At 47.3% G+C, this 18,308-nt stretch overlaps 1 protein-coding gene across 6 annotated transcripts in view; it reads right to left on the reverse strand.

Annotated features, from left to right (window-relative positions):
• Positions 1–9,836: 9,836 nt before the first annotated feature.
• Positions 9,837–18,308, reverse strand: part of HOXD3 (homeobox D3) — a 50,569-nt gene continuing 42,097 nt past the window's right edge. For all 6 annotated transcript variants that reach the window (XM_033167604.1, XM_033167584.1, XM_033167590.1 and 3 more), the window contains 2 exons: positions 15,552–16,191; positions 9,837–12,033 (listed from right to left, as the gene is read on the reverse strand). In XM_033167604.1, coding sequence (XP_033023495.1) covers positions 11,285–12,033; positions 15,552–16,113 — 1,311 coding nt within the window. In that variant the 5' untranslated portion in view covers positions 16,114–16,191 and the 3' untranslated portion in view covers positions 9,837–11,284. The remainder of the gene's footprint in view (positions 12,034–15,551; positions 16,192–18,308) is intronic.

The raw sequence follows: 18,308 nt of genomic DNA on the forward strand, positions 1-18,308 counted from the left end.
CCTTCCAGTAGCACCTTAGAGACCAAACTATGTTTGTTCTTGGTATGAGCTTTCGTGTGCATGCACACATCTTCACACGAAAGCTCATACCAAGAACAAACTTAGTTGGTCTCTAGGTGCTACTGGAAGGATTTTTTTATTTTTTATTTTCATTTTTTGACTATGGCAGACCAAACCTGTAACAGGTTGTGGTTACGTTCAGTAGGCTATGTTTTCTCCCTACTCAGCAAGTCTTGAGAAGCTGTCCGGGGTTTGCAGTTTACAGTGGTGGAAAGTTCCCTGGGTGCTTGTCTAAGTCTGATATTTCTCCCCATTCTTCAGAACCACCCACTACCCCGCACCGCTTCATCTTATTGTGTTAGCAGAAGAAATCCGGTTGCGCCTTCGCTGCTGCCAGCTGGCAGCCCAGGAGTCAAGCGATTAGTAGGTGCATATTAGACGGCGCGTTCGCTTCTCCCTGGCTCCTCCTGGCTGTGCTTTCTGGTTGAATCCCAGCTGGCCCCGGACCGGGGAGCGGGAGGAGGAGGAGGAGGGGCTTCTGTCGAGTGAAAAGTGCACACACGGCGTGATTGATGAACTCTTCATGGAACTAAAAAAATTCTTTAAAAAATAATCCGCCCCGTTGGCCCTCCTCTCTCACCGCGACTGCCCTGCTCCCAGCAGTAAGGAAGAAACACGCAGCCTTCCTTCCTTCCTTCCCCACTGGAAAACGCGGCTTCCCTTGGGTAATAACCAAGGAAGAGATTTGTTGCTTGTTGGCGATCAACTTTCCATTCACTCTCTCTCCTGATGAAAGTAGCTGAGGCCCCCAAAGTAGCGGAGACCTGGCCAAGCTCTCACAGCCTTTCCAGAGGCGTCGCTGGGTTAATAAATGAGCGCAGTGCCTGCCACGTGGTCGCACAAAGAGGCGCAGCCTCCGCCAACTCGCCTCGGGCCGCGAAGTGAAGCTAGAGTGGAAAGAGCGATCCCCACCCCCACCCCGCACTCTTGTGCGCTATGGTTCGGTTTCAGGGCTCTCGAGCCCTGGGATTGCGCGAGGAGGAGACTCTTTTCAAGAGTGTGCCTGGCCTGGTGTTGTTGCTGGCAAACGTTTGCCATTCCAAGTCAGAACCTTCTTGATTTATTTATTTTTAAAACCATTGTGCTGCGTGTGGTTGGGGGGGGGTTGTTTGGTTTTTGGAAGGAGGCTGGTTTTCTGCGCCTTGGAAGGGCAAAACGGAGCCTGGTGAAAGACGGTCGGGGGCCTCCTTTTCTCAAAGCTGCAATGTTTCTGCCACTGTGGTTTGGGAGATGTGACTGCAACTGCCACCCTAACCGGTGGACTGCTATATAAAAAAAGAGCAGCCTGAACCCGTTTATTGTGGCACAAACTTCGTGTGCCACATCAACCTGCCTTCCAGCATAGAAGCCAACCTCCTAAGTGCCGAGGTCCCTTTGGCCCCCCCCCTAAAATATTTGAGGAGTTCTCCCCCCCAAAAAAGTTGATGGACACTGCCATTTAAATGGTGTGTGCGCCCCATGTCATGCGATTGATTATGTGGGGCGGGGCTTACCCGAGGGTTCCCCCCCCCCATATTTTATTCAAGTTGGCACCGCTGCTTCCAAGGGTCAGGAGGGTAGTTCTGCCACAACGCTCTAGCGTAGCTCTCTAGAAAAGAATTTTGTTGTAGCAGGAAGCGCGGAAGACCCGGTGAAGTAGCCTAACTCTACACAAGGCGGTAGCCTTTATTTCTTCTCTGCACAGTACTGTAGCCTCTTCTTCTCCTTCTGTGTGTGGTCACACCACAGACCAGCACGGCAGGGTTTTAAATGAATGGATCTGGGATCCAGAGCTCTTTTGGTTCGTATAGCAGCTGACTCTGCTTTGCATTAATTGTAGGCCTATTACTGTAATTTGGAAATATATGTATAATTTGTATAACTGGGTTAAAAAATGGAAAATCAATAAAAAATAATTGGCAAAAAAGAGAGAGTTTTGCCTAGTCTACGTAGCTCAGTGGTGTGTGTCCAAACTTTTTTCAGAGGGCCAGATTTGATGAAGTAAAGGGCCGTGAGGGCCGACCAAAGGGTCGGATTAAACCGACCGGCGGCCGGATTAGGCCCCCGAAACGGACTTTGGGCATGCCTGACGTAGCTGATCCGGATTGGGACCGGGATGGGTAGATTTCCATCTCCTGACATTAAGTGGTGTTGTGGTGCCCCTGATCAAAGGCATCTTGGCACCGATGGCTTTGCCATACCCAAAGCACTAGACAATGGTCCTCTCTGCACTCATTAATCACCACCACTTCATGCCATGCCCACAGGAGTCCAGGACAGATCCCCACGTGACGAGGCCCCAAAGATTGGCCGAAAGGACGGATGAGGAGGTGATGGAATCCATCTTTTTACCAGCCTGATTGAGAGTACACCCGGGCAGATGCGCCAACTTGAATAAAATATGGGGGAGAGGGCAGGTAAGCCCCGCCCCGCATCATCGATCACAAGACGTTCGCGACCTATTTGAATGGCGATGTCCATTAACTTTGGGGGCGGCCACCCTCAAATATTTATTGGGGGGCCGAAGGTACCTCGCCCCTAGGAGTTGGTTCCTATGCACCCGGGTGGGCACCGTGCTAATAAAGCAACATACGACAATGGAACTTGCTTCCTAGTACAGTATAGGTATACGCGCGAAGGCTGGAGCGGCGCGTAATCTTGGTCTTGCGCGGTAGAGTTTGGGAGGGGGGGGGGGTTCGGTTTCCACGTTCTGCAGAATGGAACGCTGAAATCTAACAGCTAAGGTTTGTCCTGGTCTACACCACACCGGGGAGGAGGCATTCTTCAAGCATGCATTCAAAAGAGTGCGGGAATAAAACAAAACAAACCCCATCTGCAACCTGAAGTGGTGCAGTCTAGGAAAAGTTTTACCTCTGCGGTTCTGCTGCGCGGAAAATGGAAACAAATAAAATGCCTCCCATTCCTCATTACCGAAGAAGCCCCGCTTAGAAATAAGTCATTCACTTGGAGGATTTAAATACGCGCGAGCGCGCAATTAGACTCTTTCCTCCTCCCCCTCCGCCTACGTAAATAACTTTATGGGAAGGGTTACAACTATTTGCACATCCAGCCCTTTCAGCTTTGACTGAAGCTCTTTGGCACAGCCTAAATGAATGCAGTTCAAAGAGTCTTTGGCAAAGGCAGCCTTCCTTCCAAGATGCTAAAAAAAACAAAAAACAAAAAACAAAAAACTACTACTGTGCTAAATGACTTGGAATTTATTTTCTCTTGTATTTTACTCCCCATTTGCTCGAATGTACCGTGCCCTTCCCTCCTGCAATCTCCCTGTGCCAAAAATCACCAGCGGTCCGGCTTAGCTCCACAGACTATCCAGGACAGAAAAGAATGGAAGGCAGCTGGCAAGCTAGAGACCGTGCACACAGCAGAGAGACGGGCGAGGGCAAAGGGGGCTGGGGTGGGGATGGGGGTGGGGGTTAGCACTGAAGTCTGGACTGAGCTCTCTTAGGCGATTGAGGTTGACTCCGTCCTGAACACAGGCCCCTGTCAGTGCCACCAGTGGGACTTAACTTCCGAGGAACGTGCTCAGGATGGGTGATATCAATTCCCCGCCCCCGCCCCCAGCATTTCGAAACTCACTTCTGGATGGGATCCAGCCAGGGGGAAGCACTTTGGCACCCATATCCTATGCCTGAGTGGGAGTCAAGTAACTTTGACACAGAGCAGACCCACTGAAATAAATTAACTCAGGTTAGCCATGTGCATTCCCCCCCCCCTCCATGGGCCCTAACATTGGATACAATCTCGCGCGTCTCTACGGAAAAGCATGCCCTCCTGAGTTCAAGAGAGCAGCTTTCTATATAGCTCACCATGTTGTGACGTTTTGGTTGGTCCTAATAGACGCAAATATTTTGGAATTATTGTCAAGCAAAGGCTGCTGCTTTTATGGGTTTGGTTGTTGAAATCAATTGAATTCTAAATATCTTGGGGTGGATCGTTTTCAATCACTCTGCTCAGCCCCATTGCTTTTGGTGAAAATCTCCCACGAAAGGTATTGACGATTGGGTGCCCAAACCACCAAGGTTTCGATGCTAAGTACTGTACGCTTACTTGGCAATAAGTCATATGATATTGGATTCCGATGGAACCTGCTTCTGAGTAACTACGCGTAAGATCAGGTTGGAACAGCCAGAATACTACAATACTGAACGGAACTGAAAACCACCCAGCGCTTGTATTCTGTGGCGCAGTGGGTTAGTACGTCTGGCTGCTACACCAGAAGGTTGGTGGTTTGAGCCACCCAGGGCAGGATTCTTCCTATTGCAGGGGGTTGAACTAGATGACCCTCGGGGTTCTATCCGATTCTATGTTTCCCTGTCCCAAGCAAACTGAGCATTCTCCGATCCTATTTCTGACCTCTACTTTTGTGTTTAAGGCAGGATGTTACTTGGGTTGCACCGATTCTAGTGAAACATCCTTCTACATAACTGCGTTTTTTAAAAAAATAAAAAATAAAAATATGGGTGTCTCCTAACCGCATATAGTGCACATGTGTCTGTGTCCTAATGCCTCAAAAGAAGTGCTATTTTGAGAAGGGAATTTAATGAATATAGATGTTTCTACTGATTAAACGACCATGGAGGGGCATTCATTACTGGGGACGTTGTCTTAAACGTGAATTGGGGGTGATATATGTCACTTGTATTTTGAATCAATAAAAACGTTATGATTTGTTTCCTTGCCTGTTTATTTTTATTGCCGGGGCAGCATCAAGAGATTTATTAGAAGGCTGAGAACTACCCTCACAGCACTTGCACGTGGAAAAAAAATCCAGAAAGAAGTCCACATTTAAGGTGCAGATGGACCAGTGGTCATTTGCATGCAACTAATTATTATTCCCAGTGTTAATCAAGACAGCATTTAGAAATAATATTACTGGTGTAAACCCCTGTGAACCCTTTACAGAAAACCTCTTTTAGCTGCAAATAATGAATTTGGTTCGGTAATGTAAAGTATGAAGACTCCTGTCAAAGTCCCATTAGTGTATATGCCACTAATATTTTCCCAAGTTGCCTGGCTGCGTATAGGCCACTTCGAACTAGCCCTGAGTCCAGCGAGTGATATTCCGATCCAGGCCAACTTTGCTTTGAAGTACTGTATATCCCTTAGATTTTAGTAAAACTGACTTCCAGGTTTTGGATCGCGATGTCAATCATCTTAAATGACACGGCGATACTTCAGTTTATCTCCGCGGTGGATCGGAGCGGGTTTTAAAAGGCTCATTTCTCAAGCCGCCTTTCTTCCAAGAGGTCGGCCACGTGACTAGCTGAATAAATTCTGGAAAGGCTGAGGAGACGCTGCAGGGTCTATTTAAGCAGAGCTATTTTACAAATGGAGCAAATAATGCCGCACATTCGGTTACCATTGCAATTGATGTGAAATTTCAGAAAGGCTATATCATACACCTTCGTTCATAAACGGATGGCTTGATCTGCGTCTCGATCATTCAGCCTTCCTAACTGAACACGCTGCCACTTACTCATTGAGTAAACATGCATAGGATTGCGCTGCAATTTATTTATTATGCTAGAAATCGAAGAAATATCCAGCTATCTCCCTGTACCTGTTTATCCTGCTATGTTTAATGGGACTTAACACGCACATTTACTTGGGAGTAAGCCCCAATGAAAACAGGGGGCTTGCTTCTGACTAAACATGTAGAGTATAAGATAAGACAACCTCGATTTACCAAACCAAAGGGGAAAGAGGGCTTAAATTTGACTGGATTGTACCCAGCAATAGAATCCCTGTTTTAATGGATTTTAACGTCCTCATTCACACCCACCCGATCCAAAAGACATTGGGAAGAAGAAGCATTCGAAAGGCAGGATCCTCTCCAACACTCCTCCTCCTCGGTTTCATGCTAGTTAGGTGCTACTCAAGCCGGATCGGCGGATCCTGTGTATTTGACAAGGAAGGAAGGAAGGAAGGAAGGAAGGAAGGAAGGAAGGAAGGAAGGAAGGAAGGAAGGAAGGAAGGAAGGAAGCCTAGCGGAGTTCAATCGGACTTGATCCTAAGGAAGGGTTCGCCTGAGTGCAACCTTCCATGAATCAGAAAGGAGTACCGGGTACTAATCAGCCTTGGCAAGTATCTGAAATGTTTTGTAGAGCCCAAACCTAGGCATGTACACTCAGAATTAAGACCTCCTGGGTTCAGGAGCCCTTAGTCTCAAGTAAGTACACAAAGGCACGAAATACACAATCTATGCATGTATACTCACTGGGTTCAATGCGGCTTACTGCTAGAACAGTGTGAACAGGACAATGCACGCTTAGACACAGGAGTAAGCAAGTATTGGAGCCTATATAGGATTGGTCGTGTCAAGGCTACTTCAACCCTGTAGTGCGCACTATCTTCTGGAGGGCAAAGAGAGGGAGAGCTGCCTTATGTGTGTTTTAAGTTATTTTCACCGGCGGCTCCTTTCTTTTATTTTTATATTTTGAAGATCCTCCATACCACCAAGGGAGGCCTCCCAGTTTAACGTCTACTTGCTACGCCGCAAATAAACCATGCGCGCGTTTGTGCCTTGCAAGCGGACCTCTAAACCAAAGAGGCGCCTCTTTGCTTTGTTCCTTTGGCGACCTCTGCATTATTATTCCTGTGCAAAAATGGCTACCAGGCCCCTTTGTTTGCACACAGCTCTGTTACAGTGGAGAGGGAGAGAGGGAGGGGAGGGGGAAGGAGCCAACGAGCGAAGGCAAGCAGGCAGGCAGGCAGCTCCTAAGCGGCGGGTAGGCTGCTGTATCATCCACGTCGCCTTGCAAATAGCTTCAGCAAAGCGTATCCCCCACTGACCCCGTCGAGTGGTGTCCTATCCGACGGACGTTGCTTAGCTACAGGGTTTACTCCAAGCCAATGAGGAAGGAGACCCGAGAAAGATGCAGCGCCTCGTTTCTTTACCTAAGTGTGGGAGTATCAGCCCATCAAAGCACAGGAGGGAGATCAGTGAAAGGACCGAAGGCCCCTCTCCTTCCATTCGGAGGGGCTGATACCTGCGAATAAAAATGGGGAGCTAAATCTAGTCTAAATGTTTGCTCCTCGCTCTGCCTTCCTCCCCAGTTTAGAACAGCCGGATCCCTCGAATCGCCTCGGAATCGACGGGCATGAGGCTGCTACGAATCCGCGCTGGCTGCTCGTTGGGTGTCAAAACCTTAGGTTCAGTCCCATACGCACTTCTTACCCGGGAGTAAGTACCACGAAATGGTACTTATTTCTGAGTAGGAATGCCTACTCAGGTGGGGTGGTGGGTGGGTGCCGTTCTGATGGGAATGAAGAGGAAAACAAATGGCTCCACTTGGTGACTTATGGGGCCGATCCTAAGCAAGTTCACTTAGACGTCAGCCCAGGTGACTTCACCCAATATTGCATTCCAGAAAGCTCTCTTAGGATTGCACCCCTAAAGAGAGAACTGGGGGTGTGGAGGGCCTGATTCTCACGCTCTCTCGTGCACACATCCATACTCACGCGGATCTTCCCTTGTCTCCATAGCCTCTTTCTGCCCACAATAAGCCACAATCGAGTTTACCACTTTGGGATGCAGTGGGTAAGTCTAAATTAAAAGCGAAGGCGCGCCATGCAATAAAATCAAGGGCAACAGAGAAAGACTATTTCAAAATTTAGACTTTGTTTCCCCTTAAGAAGGGAGAAGGGAGTTTGTCAGGGTAGCCTACTCCTTATTTTTCTTTCTTTTCACCTTAACCATTGAAAAAACGGGAGGGGGTAATGTTGGCGTCCTCCAAAAGCACATTCTTGGCGTTGGCCAGTGATCTGGCGCAGCTAAAATGAAGATGAGTTACATTTAAAGGCAAGCCCCCGCAACCTTCCGCCTGATGTTCTTGAAAAGCCATGGGCTTAGATGCTCCTGGGGAGAAGGACTGTTGACTCTTTGTAAAAGGGGTGCGGGGGGGGGGGAAGAGAAATATTCTTGGACCTGCTTACAGCATATTCTATTTGATTCAGATAACACCCCAGCAATTCAGGAAGCTAAATGGAGCAAGATTTATGTTAGGTGTGGAAACGGGTTGTATATCATTGATGACGATCCAAAATGCGCGCGAAAGCCAAAGGAACGTTGTGCCAGAAACGTCTTTGAGCTTAAAGCAGAGCCATTAAAATCCGTGGGAGAGTTGCCATTGACTTCTATGAAGAGTCCCTCCTTTCCTCTCTCTCTCTCGCTCTCGGGCACGGATCCCACAGCTGTTTACTTGGAAGTAAGCGCCAATTTAATCAATGGGGCTTTCTGGCCAAGTAATTTGCTTAGCCTCGGCGTGTTCCTCCGGGGCTGGCCTCCTGAGTCAAGGAGGGAAAGCCAGAAATAGAGCCAAGGGGAGACGTCGCTGTCCAGTAATTGGGTTACGCTTTAAATGGAGGCCTATGCCAATTCTAACAATATACTCCTACACAAACCCTGAAATGTATGATTTCGAGACTCACTTATGAAGGCTATAATGTATATATGTATAGCACAGTCTGTTCAAATCCCCATTGAGCAGATGCCAATTGTGTGCTATGAATATTTTGAGTAAGGCTATCCCAATTTTTCTACATATATACAGAATGTGTGTGTGTGTGTGTGTGTGTGTGTGTGTGTGTGTGTGTGTTAGTTTATAATCCCTCCCAGCGATGCTTATAAATTATCGTGTCCCCTTTACTTGACTTTAAGAGGGAATAATAATGCAAGCCAGCCAAGGCACCATTTGAAGTCGAGCCCATAAAACATTAAGCTGTGGATAACACATTGGGCTTCCCAGTCCAGCAGACTCAGCGGATGCCTTCTGAGTGACACACTAGACCATAAAGGGCCCACAGGGTTGGACTCTTTGTGCATTGTTTTGATTTATAGTAGTATGTGAAATATGCCCTCACATGAGGAACACGAAAATAAAATCTACATGCACTATTTATTTATTTATCAATTCAGTTGCCGTGAATTCCCTGGAAGACATATTAGAAAATCATTATGCTGTTGTTGTAGCAGCTCACCAGTTGTGCGTATTATTAGTTATTGTATTGTGATTATTATTATTTTAATGCTGGAAGAAACAGAAACTGCCATAGAAAGCCACTTTAGATCTGGAAGTGGTTAAAATATTTCTTCATTTGAAGCTGTTTATTCTGTTTTGTTTACAGATCTACAACACTCGGGTAAAAGTGAGATTTAACAAAACGATACATTTCCCCCTCTTCTCTCAGTTAACAACATGGTATTTTTTTAAAAAAAGATAACGAGGTGAATAGTGTGTGTGTGTGTGTGTGTGTGTGTGCACGCGCACGCGCACACACATGTTCTACCATATATATATATATATATATCCATATCCATCCTCGTTGCCTAGACAGACACAAATGTAGGAGTAAAAACCTCTCACACACAAAAAGAATTGCAGTAGTTGCCATCATAGGATGTGGAGAGATGGAGCTGCATTATTAGTCAAACTGAAAAGTGAGGTTTTGCTACTGTTCTGTTGGGACTTCAAAAGATCTGAATCTTAACTGAGTGCTTTTTAAAGCGATAAGAGATGCTTCCTTCTGAATTAATGGGCATGTGTCGCTTCTAACGTGTACCTAATGCCACTTTCATGTTGAGAAAAGCTTTATAAAACCCAGTAAGAGATTAAATGCAACATACAAATAAAGAGGAAGAGTGGGGCGGGGTGAGGATGTTTGTGTTTCCTGTCCCTTCTAGGCTTGGGGCAGAAACATTAGTTTACACAAGGATTGTACCAATGTCTGCTACAGAAGACTATATTAAATATTGATAGACCTAATTTCCTATCTCGAAAGCCATTCTGAGCATTTCAAAAGGACTTCGTCTCCTAAACCCTATGCAGTCTTTCCTTTGTAGATACTTGATTGTCAATATTTCATTCAAAGTTTCTTCTTCTTCTTCTTCTTCTTCTTCTTCTTCTTCTTCTTCTTCTTCTTCTTCTTCTTCTCTTTCCCTCCCCTCCCTGTTCAGCAAAAGTAAGTTCGGGTTTCCAGTGACTTGTACAAAATTGATTTATGGTTAGCATAAATATCATATCATATAAATAATAATAATAATAATAACAAAAATAATAACTGAAACAACAGTTTTAGCCTGAATTGCTAAGAAAATCCTAATTACATCAACAGTATTATATTGTTCCTAAACGTCAGTCTGAAGGTGTTTCATATTTTAGACTTTAAAATTATAAACAACAAGCAACCAGACGAAATGGTGTGTGCAACAGATAGGAAGGAACCAATTTATGTATGCAGAAGTTGGTCAAAGACCAAACAGTTGACTGGCCACTATATAGCAGAATATAACAATATATGAGATATAAGGTAGCTTTTAATGCTAACTAAAACCATACCAAACAATCTGAAATAAATAAACATGTGATATATATATATATATATATTAAAATAAAAAATGTATCGGCTCTTTTGTGTAATGTTTCAGTTTTTGTATTAATCTATGACTTACAATTTGCTTAATCCTTACATAAACTACAAACACCAGCCACTGTTACAACTGTTCAAAACTACTCTTTCTATTTCAGACCAAATATACTAAATAGGTGAAAATGTATAGTCACCAAAGACCTGAATCAATCTTCCCAAGTTAAGGGGGAAAGGGTGTGTGAAGAAACTCTACAAATATCCACATAAATACACTGAAGACCAGCATTAAATAATCAATGAAACAAAAAAAAATGGTCCCTCTTAAAATAATAAATACATCTTATTTAAGTCCAAAGCAATCTTTCACATTGCTGGAGAAAAAATATTATAAATTATAACTCTCGAAATAAGTCTCCGTTTTGGTCCCAAATGTTGTAAACGCCTCATCAGGACTCACTTTCGCCTAGTTCTAATGGATTTCTACAACTTACCTTCCAGTACATCGTTACCAATTATTACTCCCTTGAGGGAATGTTTAGATTTAGTTAATTTTTTTGTTAAGGATATTGCACTGCCATGCTTTTAAACGGCTAAAACATTTAAGAGGACAACGGGGTGGGGCGGAAATAATTTTCATGGACTCGGTCGCCAAAGAAAACAAGAAATAGGTAGCTTCTACCAGGGACACACACACAAAAAACCCCCACTATAATACTCAAAGTAATACTGCAACGTCAGGGGCAAAGTGAGGTAATTTAAACGCGAATGCATTTCAATCTCTCTCTCTCTCGCTTTCTCTCTCTCTCTTCCTCTCTCTCTCTCTCTCTCTCTTTCTTTCTGAATGCGTTCCAGTCTACTACAGATGCGTCAGTTTGGGCGCCTCTTGAATCCTTCCCTGAGATGTGTGGTGAGAAGTGAGATCTGTGTACGTGGGATGGGGGTCACAAGGTCCATGGTGATGGTTGCCTGGGATCTGAGCAGCGCAGCTGTAGTCCACGCTGGCAGATGAAGGATGAGAGAGGTGGCCGATGTTGAACATGGGGCCAGAGGCTGGCATGGAATCAACGAAGTTCCCTCCGACATAGACGGGGCTGCCCTGCAAATTGGGGTTGGCGAAGCCGCCGTTGCCTTGCATGGCGTGATGGTCGTACTCGGCGCCTGGGTATCTCTTCTGCTGGGGCAAGCAGCTGCTGAGAGGCGCCGTGTAAGCAGCCAGCCCGTACATGTTTTGCTGCGACTTGGCAAAGGACGTCGGCGACGGGGCGTCGTAGCTCAAGCTGTTGACGGTGGGCAGCTGGCTCGAGTATCCTACATGGTTGGGCCCGCTCAAAGGCGGGCTCCGGTCTGGGGACTGCCCTACCGGGGAGTGCATAATTCCTTTCGCTTTTTGGTCTTTTTTGTACTTCATCCTCCGGTTCTGGAACCAGATTTTGATCTGGCGCTCCGTCAGGTTCAGCAGGTTGGCCATCTCGACCCGGCGAGGGCGACACAGATAGCGGTTGAAGTGGAACTCCTTCTCCAGCTCCACTAGCTGCGCGCTGGTATAGGCGGTGCGGACCCGCTTGGAAGCGGGGCCCGGGGGGCTTTTGTCCTCGCAGTTCTCTCCTGTCCAAAACGGAGAGAAAGAAGAAGAAGAGGTTGGCTGGCTGGCTAATTTACAAAGCCTGAGAGTATTAACATTGCAGCGGCTGGGGGAGGGAGGGACGGGGAAGGGAGGGGAAATGCTTTGGCACTCTGGGGCAGCAGAGGACTAGGTGCCAATTCTGTGGGGCGCGGAGGGAAAGAGGCACACAAATCGCTATTATCACGCAGTTCGAATCTAGCCGCATGTGCACACTGCGGGAGACCTGCCCGAATTGGTATTATCCTCTGTTTGTGGAACATCTTCAGCTGTTCACGATCTTCTTTTTCCTGAAGGTCCCTCTCCTCCTGAAATTCTAACCCACCCACACCCCACCATTCCACACTTTCCCCAAAGTATAAATCTGGACATTCAAAGCCAACTGAAACACGACGAGAAAAGGACCGGGATATGTCCTCCCCGCGCACAATTGCCATTAATTAGCGAGGGTCGCTGCCTCATATGCGCACGGGAGAGGCTTGATTTAGGGACAGGGTGATCCAAACGACACTTTCCCCCCAAATCCTTCGATTTCATTGGATTTTATTTTATTTTATTGAGACGGGAGGTTCTACAGCCGAGGTTTTCAGCTGCGGACAACACTCCCTCCCTCCCTCCTTCCCTCCATCGCCCAGTGTCTACAATGAGAATGGGGTTCGATCTCCCAACTCCGGGGTTCTCAGAGGGTTAGGAAAGTTACAGTTGCAGATGGGAGAGTTGTAAATCATCTAACTTAATTGGAAAAATCGATCGATCCCTGACAGAGCCCAGGAAGGTTCTCTTGGCTGGTCCCAAATAGGAGCAGGGCCCAGGCCTCCAAACTTGGAAGACAATGGAGCAGCCGCCGCCGCCTCTGGTACAGCTAACAAGAGGAAATCAGGCACGTTTATTAGCTCTGAGGTGGTGCTCTAACTAGCAGGACAGCAGAAGTGGGGATTCCCATAGGAAGAGCGTCGGGCACGCGGGAGGGGGGGGGGAATCCGGGTTTACAACTCTCCACGCTCCCTTTCCCCAGGAAAGTTGGCAGCAGCCATTTTAAGACAGGGGAGGAGGTCGCAGTGGTTGGATTTGCGACCACACCAGCGTGTCTGCATAATAAACACATGTTTTGTTAGACGGCGTGTTTGCATTTTGTACACACCTTTGACATTGCTTGGGTTTAGACAGTCTGTAAATTTCCTGCATGCCAAATAAGGGAAGTAATGCTTGGGTCTCCACCTTGTCAGAAATGTTCCCACCAAGATGGTTTCAGAGGACAGAGTCGCCAAAAGTAGGCCACACACGCTTGGAGACAGAAGGTTTCAGAAGGTGATGAACCGCTGCTGCTTATTTGTGATGGGGGAGTTATAATTGATTTGATACTTTTATTGCTTTATTGTGCTTATTGTAAATCGCTCTGTCGTTTTTTTTAGAATGAAGAGTGGTCTAAACGCTAAGTAAGTAAGTAAGTAAGTAAGTAAGTGAGGGAGGGAGGGAGGGAGGGAGAAAGGGACAGAGGGAGGGTGGTCGGTCCACTCTGGATCTGGAGAAAAGACCGGCCTGCTAGAATAAAGACGGGGATTTATTGGTTCATTGTTTCTCCCTCCCTTTTGCGTAACGATAGTCATTACAGGCTTTATAGATTCCCCAGATCAACTTCTGAAAAAGAAGGGTTTTCCTAGAATCTGATATAAAGCACCATGGATAAGTTGCAAAATGGTGTGAATTGTGGGAAGAAGGAAGCTCTATGGAGGGTCTGTGGGTGACTGCAATGTGCCAGAAGAAAGCTGGACACTTGGAATGCAAATTGGTGATCTTGTATGTTGTATCGATTTTCATTTTTTATTGTGTTGTGCATTTGCATTTGGTACACTTTTTGGATATTATGTTTAGCGATATTTATAGTTCTTAAAACAAATGACACTTTCAGTAAAGAAGACACCTCTTAAAATAAGACTTCTGGCAATGTGTTTTGCAGTGGGGATCCTTGAGAGCCTAAACTTTGAAATGACAAAAGAGCGGGAGTTTCCCAAATTCCATTCCCCACCCTTGCACTTTTATTTAATTCTCCTCTTCCTACCCCAGACTAAAATCCTTACTGAAAACCAATTCCCATCTATTTAAATGAGACTTTACCCCTTAAATGCACTTGGGTAACTAACCTCTTTGAGAAGGGGCAAGGGAAGGGCAATATTAAAGGAGGAAATCTTTAGACTGGTGCAATTTCTATATGAAATTATCAATGTAGGCTTTGAAGTCGCAAAGAATTCACCCTCTGGCTGAACGTTCAAATGACAGCTGGAGGGGGGAAGGAAATAAATGTTGACAAGACAAGTCATTCAGTTTACATGGCTCTCTCAGAGACAAGCAAGATGTCTCCAACTCACTTGTATCTTGCAGGGCTGGGGGAGTCAGATAAACGTCACAGCCTGGTCTCTGATGTTACAGAGAGATAGGTCTCCTCCCTTCAATACTGGCAGAGCGGGGCATTAAAAAGGGGGACTAGGTACACCCACATTAATGACTACTAGCCATGAAGGTTCTGCACCACCTCTAAATTCAGAAACAGTTTGCCAGTTATTGGAGAAGGTGGCGAAAGAAGGCTCTTGCTGCTCTGTGCTGCTTGGAGGCTTCCCATTGTCATTGGCTAGACACTGCAGGATGCAGCATGCTGGTCTAGATGGGCCTTTGGTGTGCTGGTGGAGGGGAAGGGGATTAGATTCATAGACCCATAGAGTTGGAAGGCACCCTGAGAATCATCCAGACCAGGGCTTCCCAAACTTGGGTCTCCAGCTGTTGTTGGACTACAACTGCCATCATCCCTAACTAGCAAGACCAGCAGCTGTCTGATACATGGTTTGAACTTGCAACCTTGGCATTATCAGCACCATGCTCACACCAACTGAACTATCCAGGCTTGGCTTTTGTTGTTATTGTTTCCAGGGTTTTTTAAAAATGTATTTTGTGCTTTTACTTTATTATTATTATTTTTTTGTAGCTTCTGAACCGCCCTGAGATCTTCAGGTGACCAGTTGGGTCCATCCAACCCAAACCCAGAACACCGGGGTCAATCCACCTCACAGCATTGTCCATGGGAGCAAACTCGTAAGAGCCAATGTCCCTTTGCCCCCCCCATAAAATATTTGAGGGGGCTGCCTCCACAAGTTGATGGACATTGCCATTCAAATGGTGTGTGTGCACCGCATCTTGTGATTTATTATGCAGTGCAGGGTTTACATGGGTGCCTTCCCTCCTATATTTTATTCAAATTGGCACCCCTGACATTGCCTAAACCCTGACTGGCAGCGGCTCTGCATAGCATCACGGAGCGAGGCACTCGGGAATCGAACCTGTGACCCCCCCCCCATGCAAAGCGGGGCTACAGCCCCCTCGCTTGGCAGGACTTCTCCTCCTGCTGCTCTATCTTCCCTGCCTCTTGCTCTCTGATTCGCGGTGTGTCTGAACTGGAGCAACCAAGGGAAACCCCCTTGAAGGTCACAGGAGGTGGAGCTCGACTGGGTACCTGCGGGGGCGCAGCTGCTCTTCTGCTTGGAGTTCTGGCGGGACTCCTTCATCCAAGGGAAGATCTGCTTGCTAATAGTGGCCGCGGAGCCGCCCGAGGCGTTGGCCCCGCCTTTGCCCTTTTTGGCGGGAACCGAGTGGGCGGGGTTGATGCTGGGCGGCGAGGGCGACGGCAGCGCGGGGGGCGGAGCCTGTTGCTGAGGCGGCGGTTGCTGCTGCTGCTGCTGCTGTTGTTGCTCGGCTAGGCCCGGCGGCTGCTGAGGGACTCCCTGGGCGCCTCCGGCGGGGCGCATGCAGCTGCCGCTCAGCTCGGTGCTCTTGTGGGCCGGAGGCGCCCGGATGGCGGCGGCGGCGGCTCCCTGGAGCGAGCAGGCCGAGCCTGGGTAGTCAGTGTCCAGGGCGGGCTGGGCGTAGGGCTGAGGAGGGCCCGGCGGGTAGCCGTAGGCGTCCGCTTTGCTGTAGCCGCCGTAGGCCCCGAAGAGGCCCGCGTTGTCGTAGTAGGCGGCCTTCTGCATGGTGGGCTCCGCCGTCGCCAAGGCCTCGGCAGCCCGCTCAAATAACATGGGCCGCCGCCCACCCCGTCACGCGGCCTGGCCTCCCTCTTGCCACGGGCCTCGGCCAGTCGCTGCCCCAGAAGCCACCTGGAGGAGAGAGAAGCGGGGTGGGGGGTGGGGGTTGAAGAGACAAGAGACAACCGTCAGTGAGGGAGCGGAGAGGGCGCGCCTGGGGGGAAAGTGCGAAGTGGTTTCCTCACACGTTGACAACTTCCTAGGGGTGCAAGGGCCCAGGAACGACTGCCCTCTTACGCAAACACACACACCATTGCAGTTTCACCTTCACACACACATTTCCCATTTCAAATCCACCTTCACACCACACACAGACACTCCATTCCAATTTCACCTTCTCGCACACTCCGTTCCAGTTTCGCCATCACACACCACACAAACTTCTGAATTCACCTTCACATCACACACACAAACATATGCCAGTCATATGTTCACAAGTGTACCTCATAAAACACTTCCCTGGCCTCACTTGGCAAGGCTCTCACAAGTCTTATTAATTATTTATTAATCAAATTAATACACTGCCCTCCTGCAAGATCTCAGGGCGGTTCACAGAATAAAATACAAGATAAAATGCGAGTAAATAATTAAACCAAGACATCAAAACAATAACTCCACCTTTCCATAGACATATTTAAAAGGCTGTAGAATATTAATCAGCCAAGGGCCTGGTTGAATAGGAACGTTTTAGCCTGGCGCCTAAAAATATATAATGAAGGCACCAGGCGAATCTCCCCGGGGAGAGCATTCCACAAACTGGGAACCACTACAGATTCTCCATACATTCATGATCTATACTAGGGCCAAGCGCACAAGCTTGCACACTTTCTGATCATGTGGAACTGACCGCGCCATGAAAATCACACACGTGTACACTTGGATGGAATCCAGAGGCAATCCGTGCATCCCCTTGCCCCTTCTCAAGCGTGCACAAAACGGACAAAACCAGTGCTGTCTCGGAACAGGCGCAAACTTATTTATAATGCTCACAAAAATAGTGGTTCAGCTGTGTTCTGAGATTCGAGCGATCTCCCCAACACAGGAAAAAAGTTGCTTTGTCACACACATGCATACACATGATCTTCGTACCCATTCTGTCTTGCCAATAAGGGTCCGTATGAACCTACTTCTAGGGGCCGAGGAGGTCCCTTCAGCCCCCCAATAAAATATTTGAGAGAGTCAACCCTCCTCCCAAAGCTGATAAACATTGTCATTTAAACAGTGTATGTGCGCCATGTCATGTGATCAATTATGTGGGTCGGGGTTTACGTGAGGCAACCCCCCCCCCAATATTTTATTCATGTTGGCACCCCTGTTTCCAGGGTTCTGAAGGGTGGTTCGGCTGTAGCGTAGTGCCCTAGAAGAGCATTTTGTTGTAGCAGGAATTGCGTAAGGACAGTGAAGTAGCATAACTCTACACAGAACGGTAGCCTTTATTTCTTCCCTGCACACCGTCCCCATCCCCCACGGTTTCTTTCATACATGCACCACGTGGTAAACAAACCTCATACAGTATCCTTGCATCGCCTCTTCCGCTTGGTCCCTTGTCGGAAATCCTGCCCAGCCCAGACTATCATATGACTCCCCCTCTTCCTCATCACTGCGCCTCCCTCTCCCGTAGCAAGAAAGTAACTGGGTGGCCAATTCCCATGGTCGATTTTTGCACGCTCTCTAATATACAGTAGTGCATTTCTCCATTGGCCTCGCTTCCATACAACCAATCATTTCTCCCTTCTCTCCAGAACAATTAGCAATGCACCCCGCTCTTAAACACAGTTAACTGGGGTGCACGATCCATTGGAATCAATGGTTTTCTTCTCTTCCAGGTATAAGTTTCGAGAATCGGATGTACAAAAAGGAGCGGTCCAGAGCCATTATACTACAGTGGCATGGGTTTTGAACTCTTGCACCTCGATGGAGAGCACAGGCAGCTGGAAGTGTACAACTCTGAAATAAATTGTACCGGCCTCCAACTAACAGTGTAGGAGGTGGGTGACTCGACAACTAAAAGAGATGCCCAAACCAAGCCGAATACAGTAATGGATAAACGAGTCTCTGAGGAGTTAGGAAGGCATAGATCCTTCCGTACAATGTTCCCTTTGTCCAGCTAGGATGAGGAGGAGTGAAATGTTTGTCCCTGATTTCCCAAAAACAGAGTGTTAAAGGATGGCTTTTCAAAACTTTATTTT

This window comes from Lacerta agilis, chromosome 1, assembly GCF_009819535.1.
Source record: "Lacerta agilis isolate rLacAgi1 chromosome 1, rLacAgi1.pri, whole genome shotgun sequence".
NCBI classification, from domain to species: Eukaryota; Metazoa; Chordata; class Lepidosauria; order Squamata; family Lacertidae; genus Lacerta; species Lacerta agilis.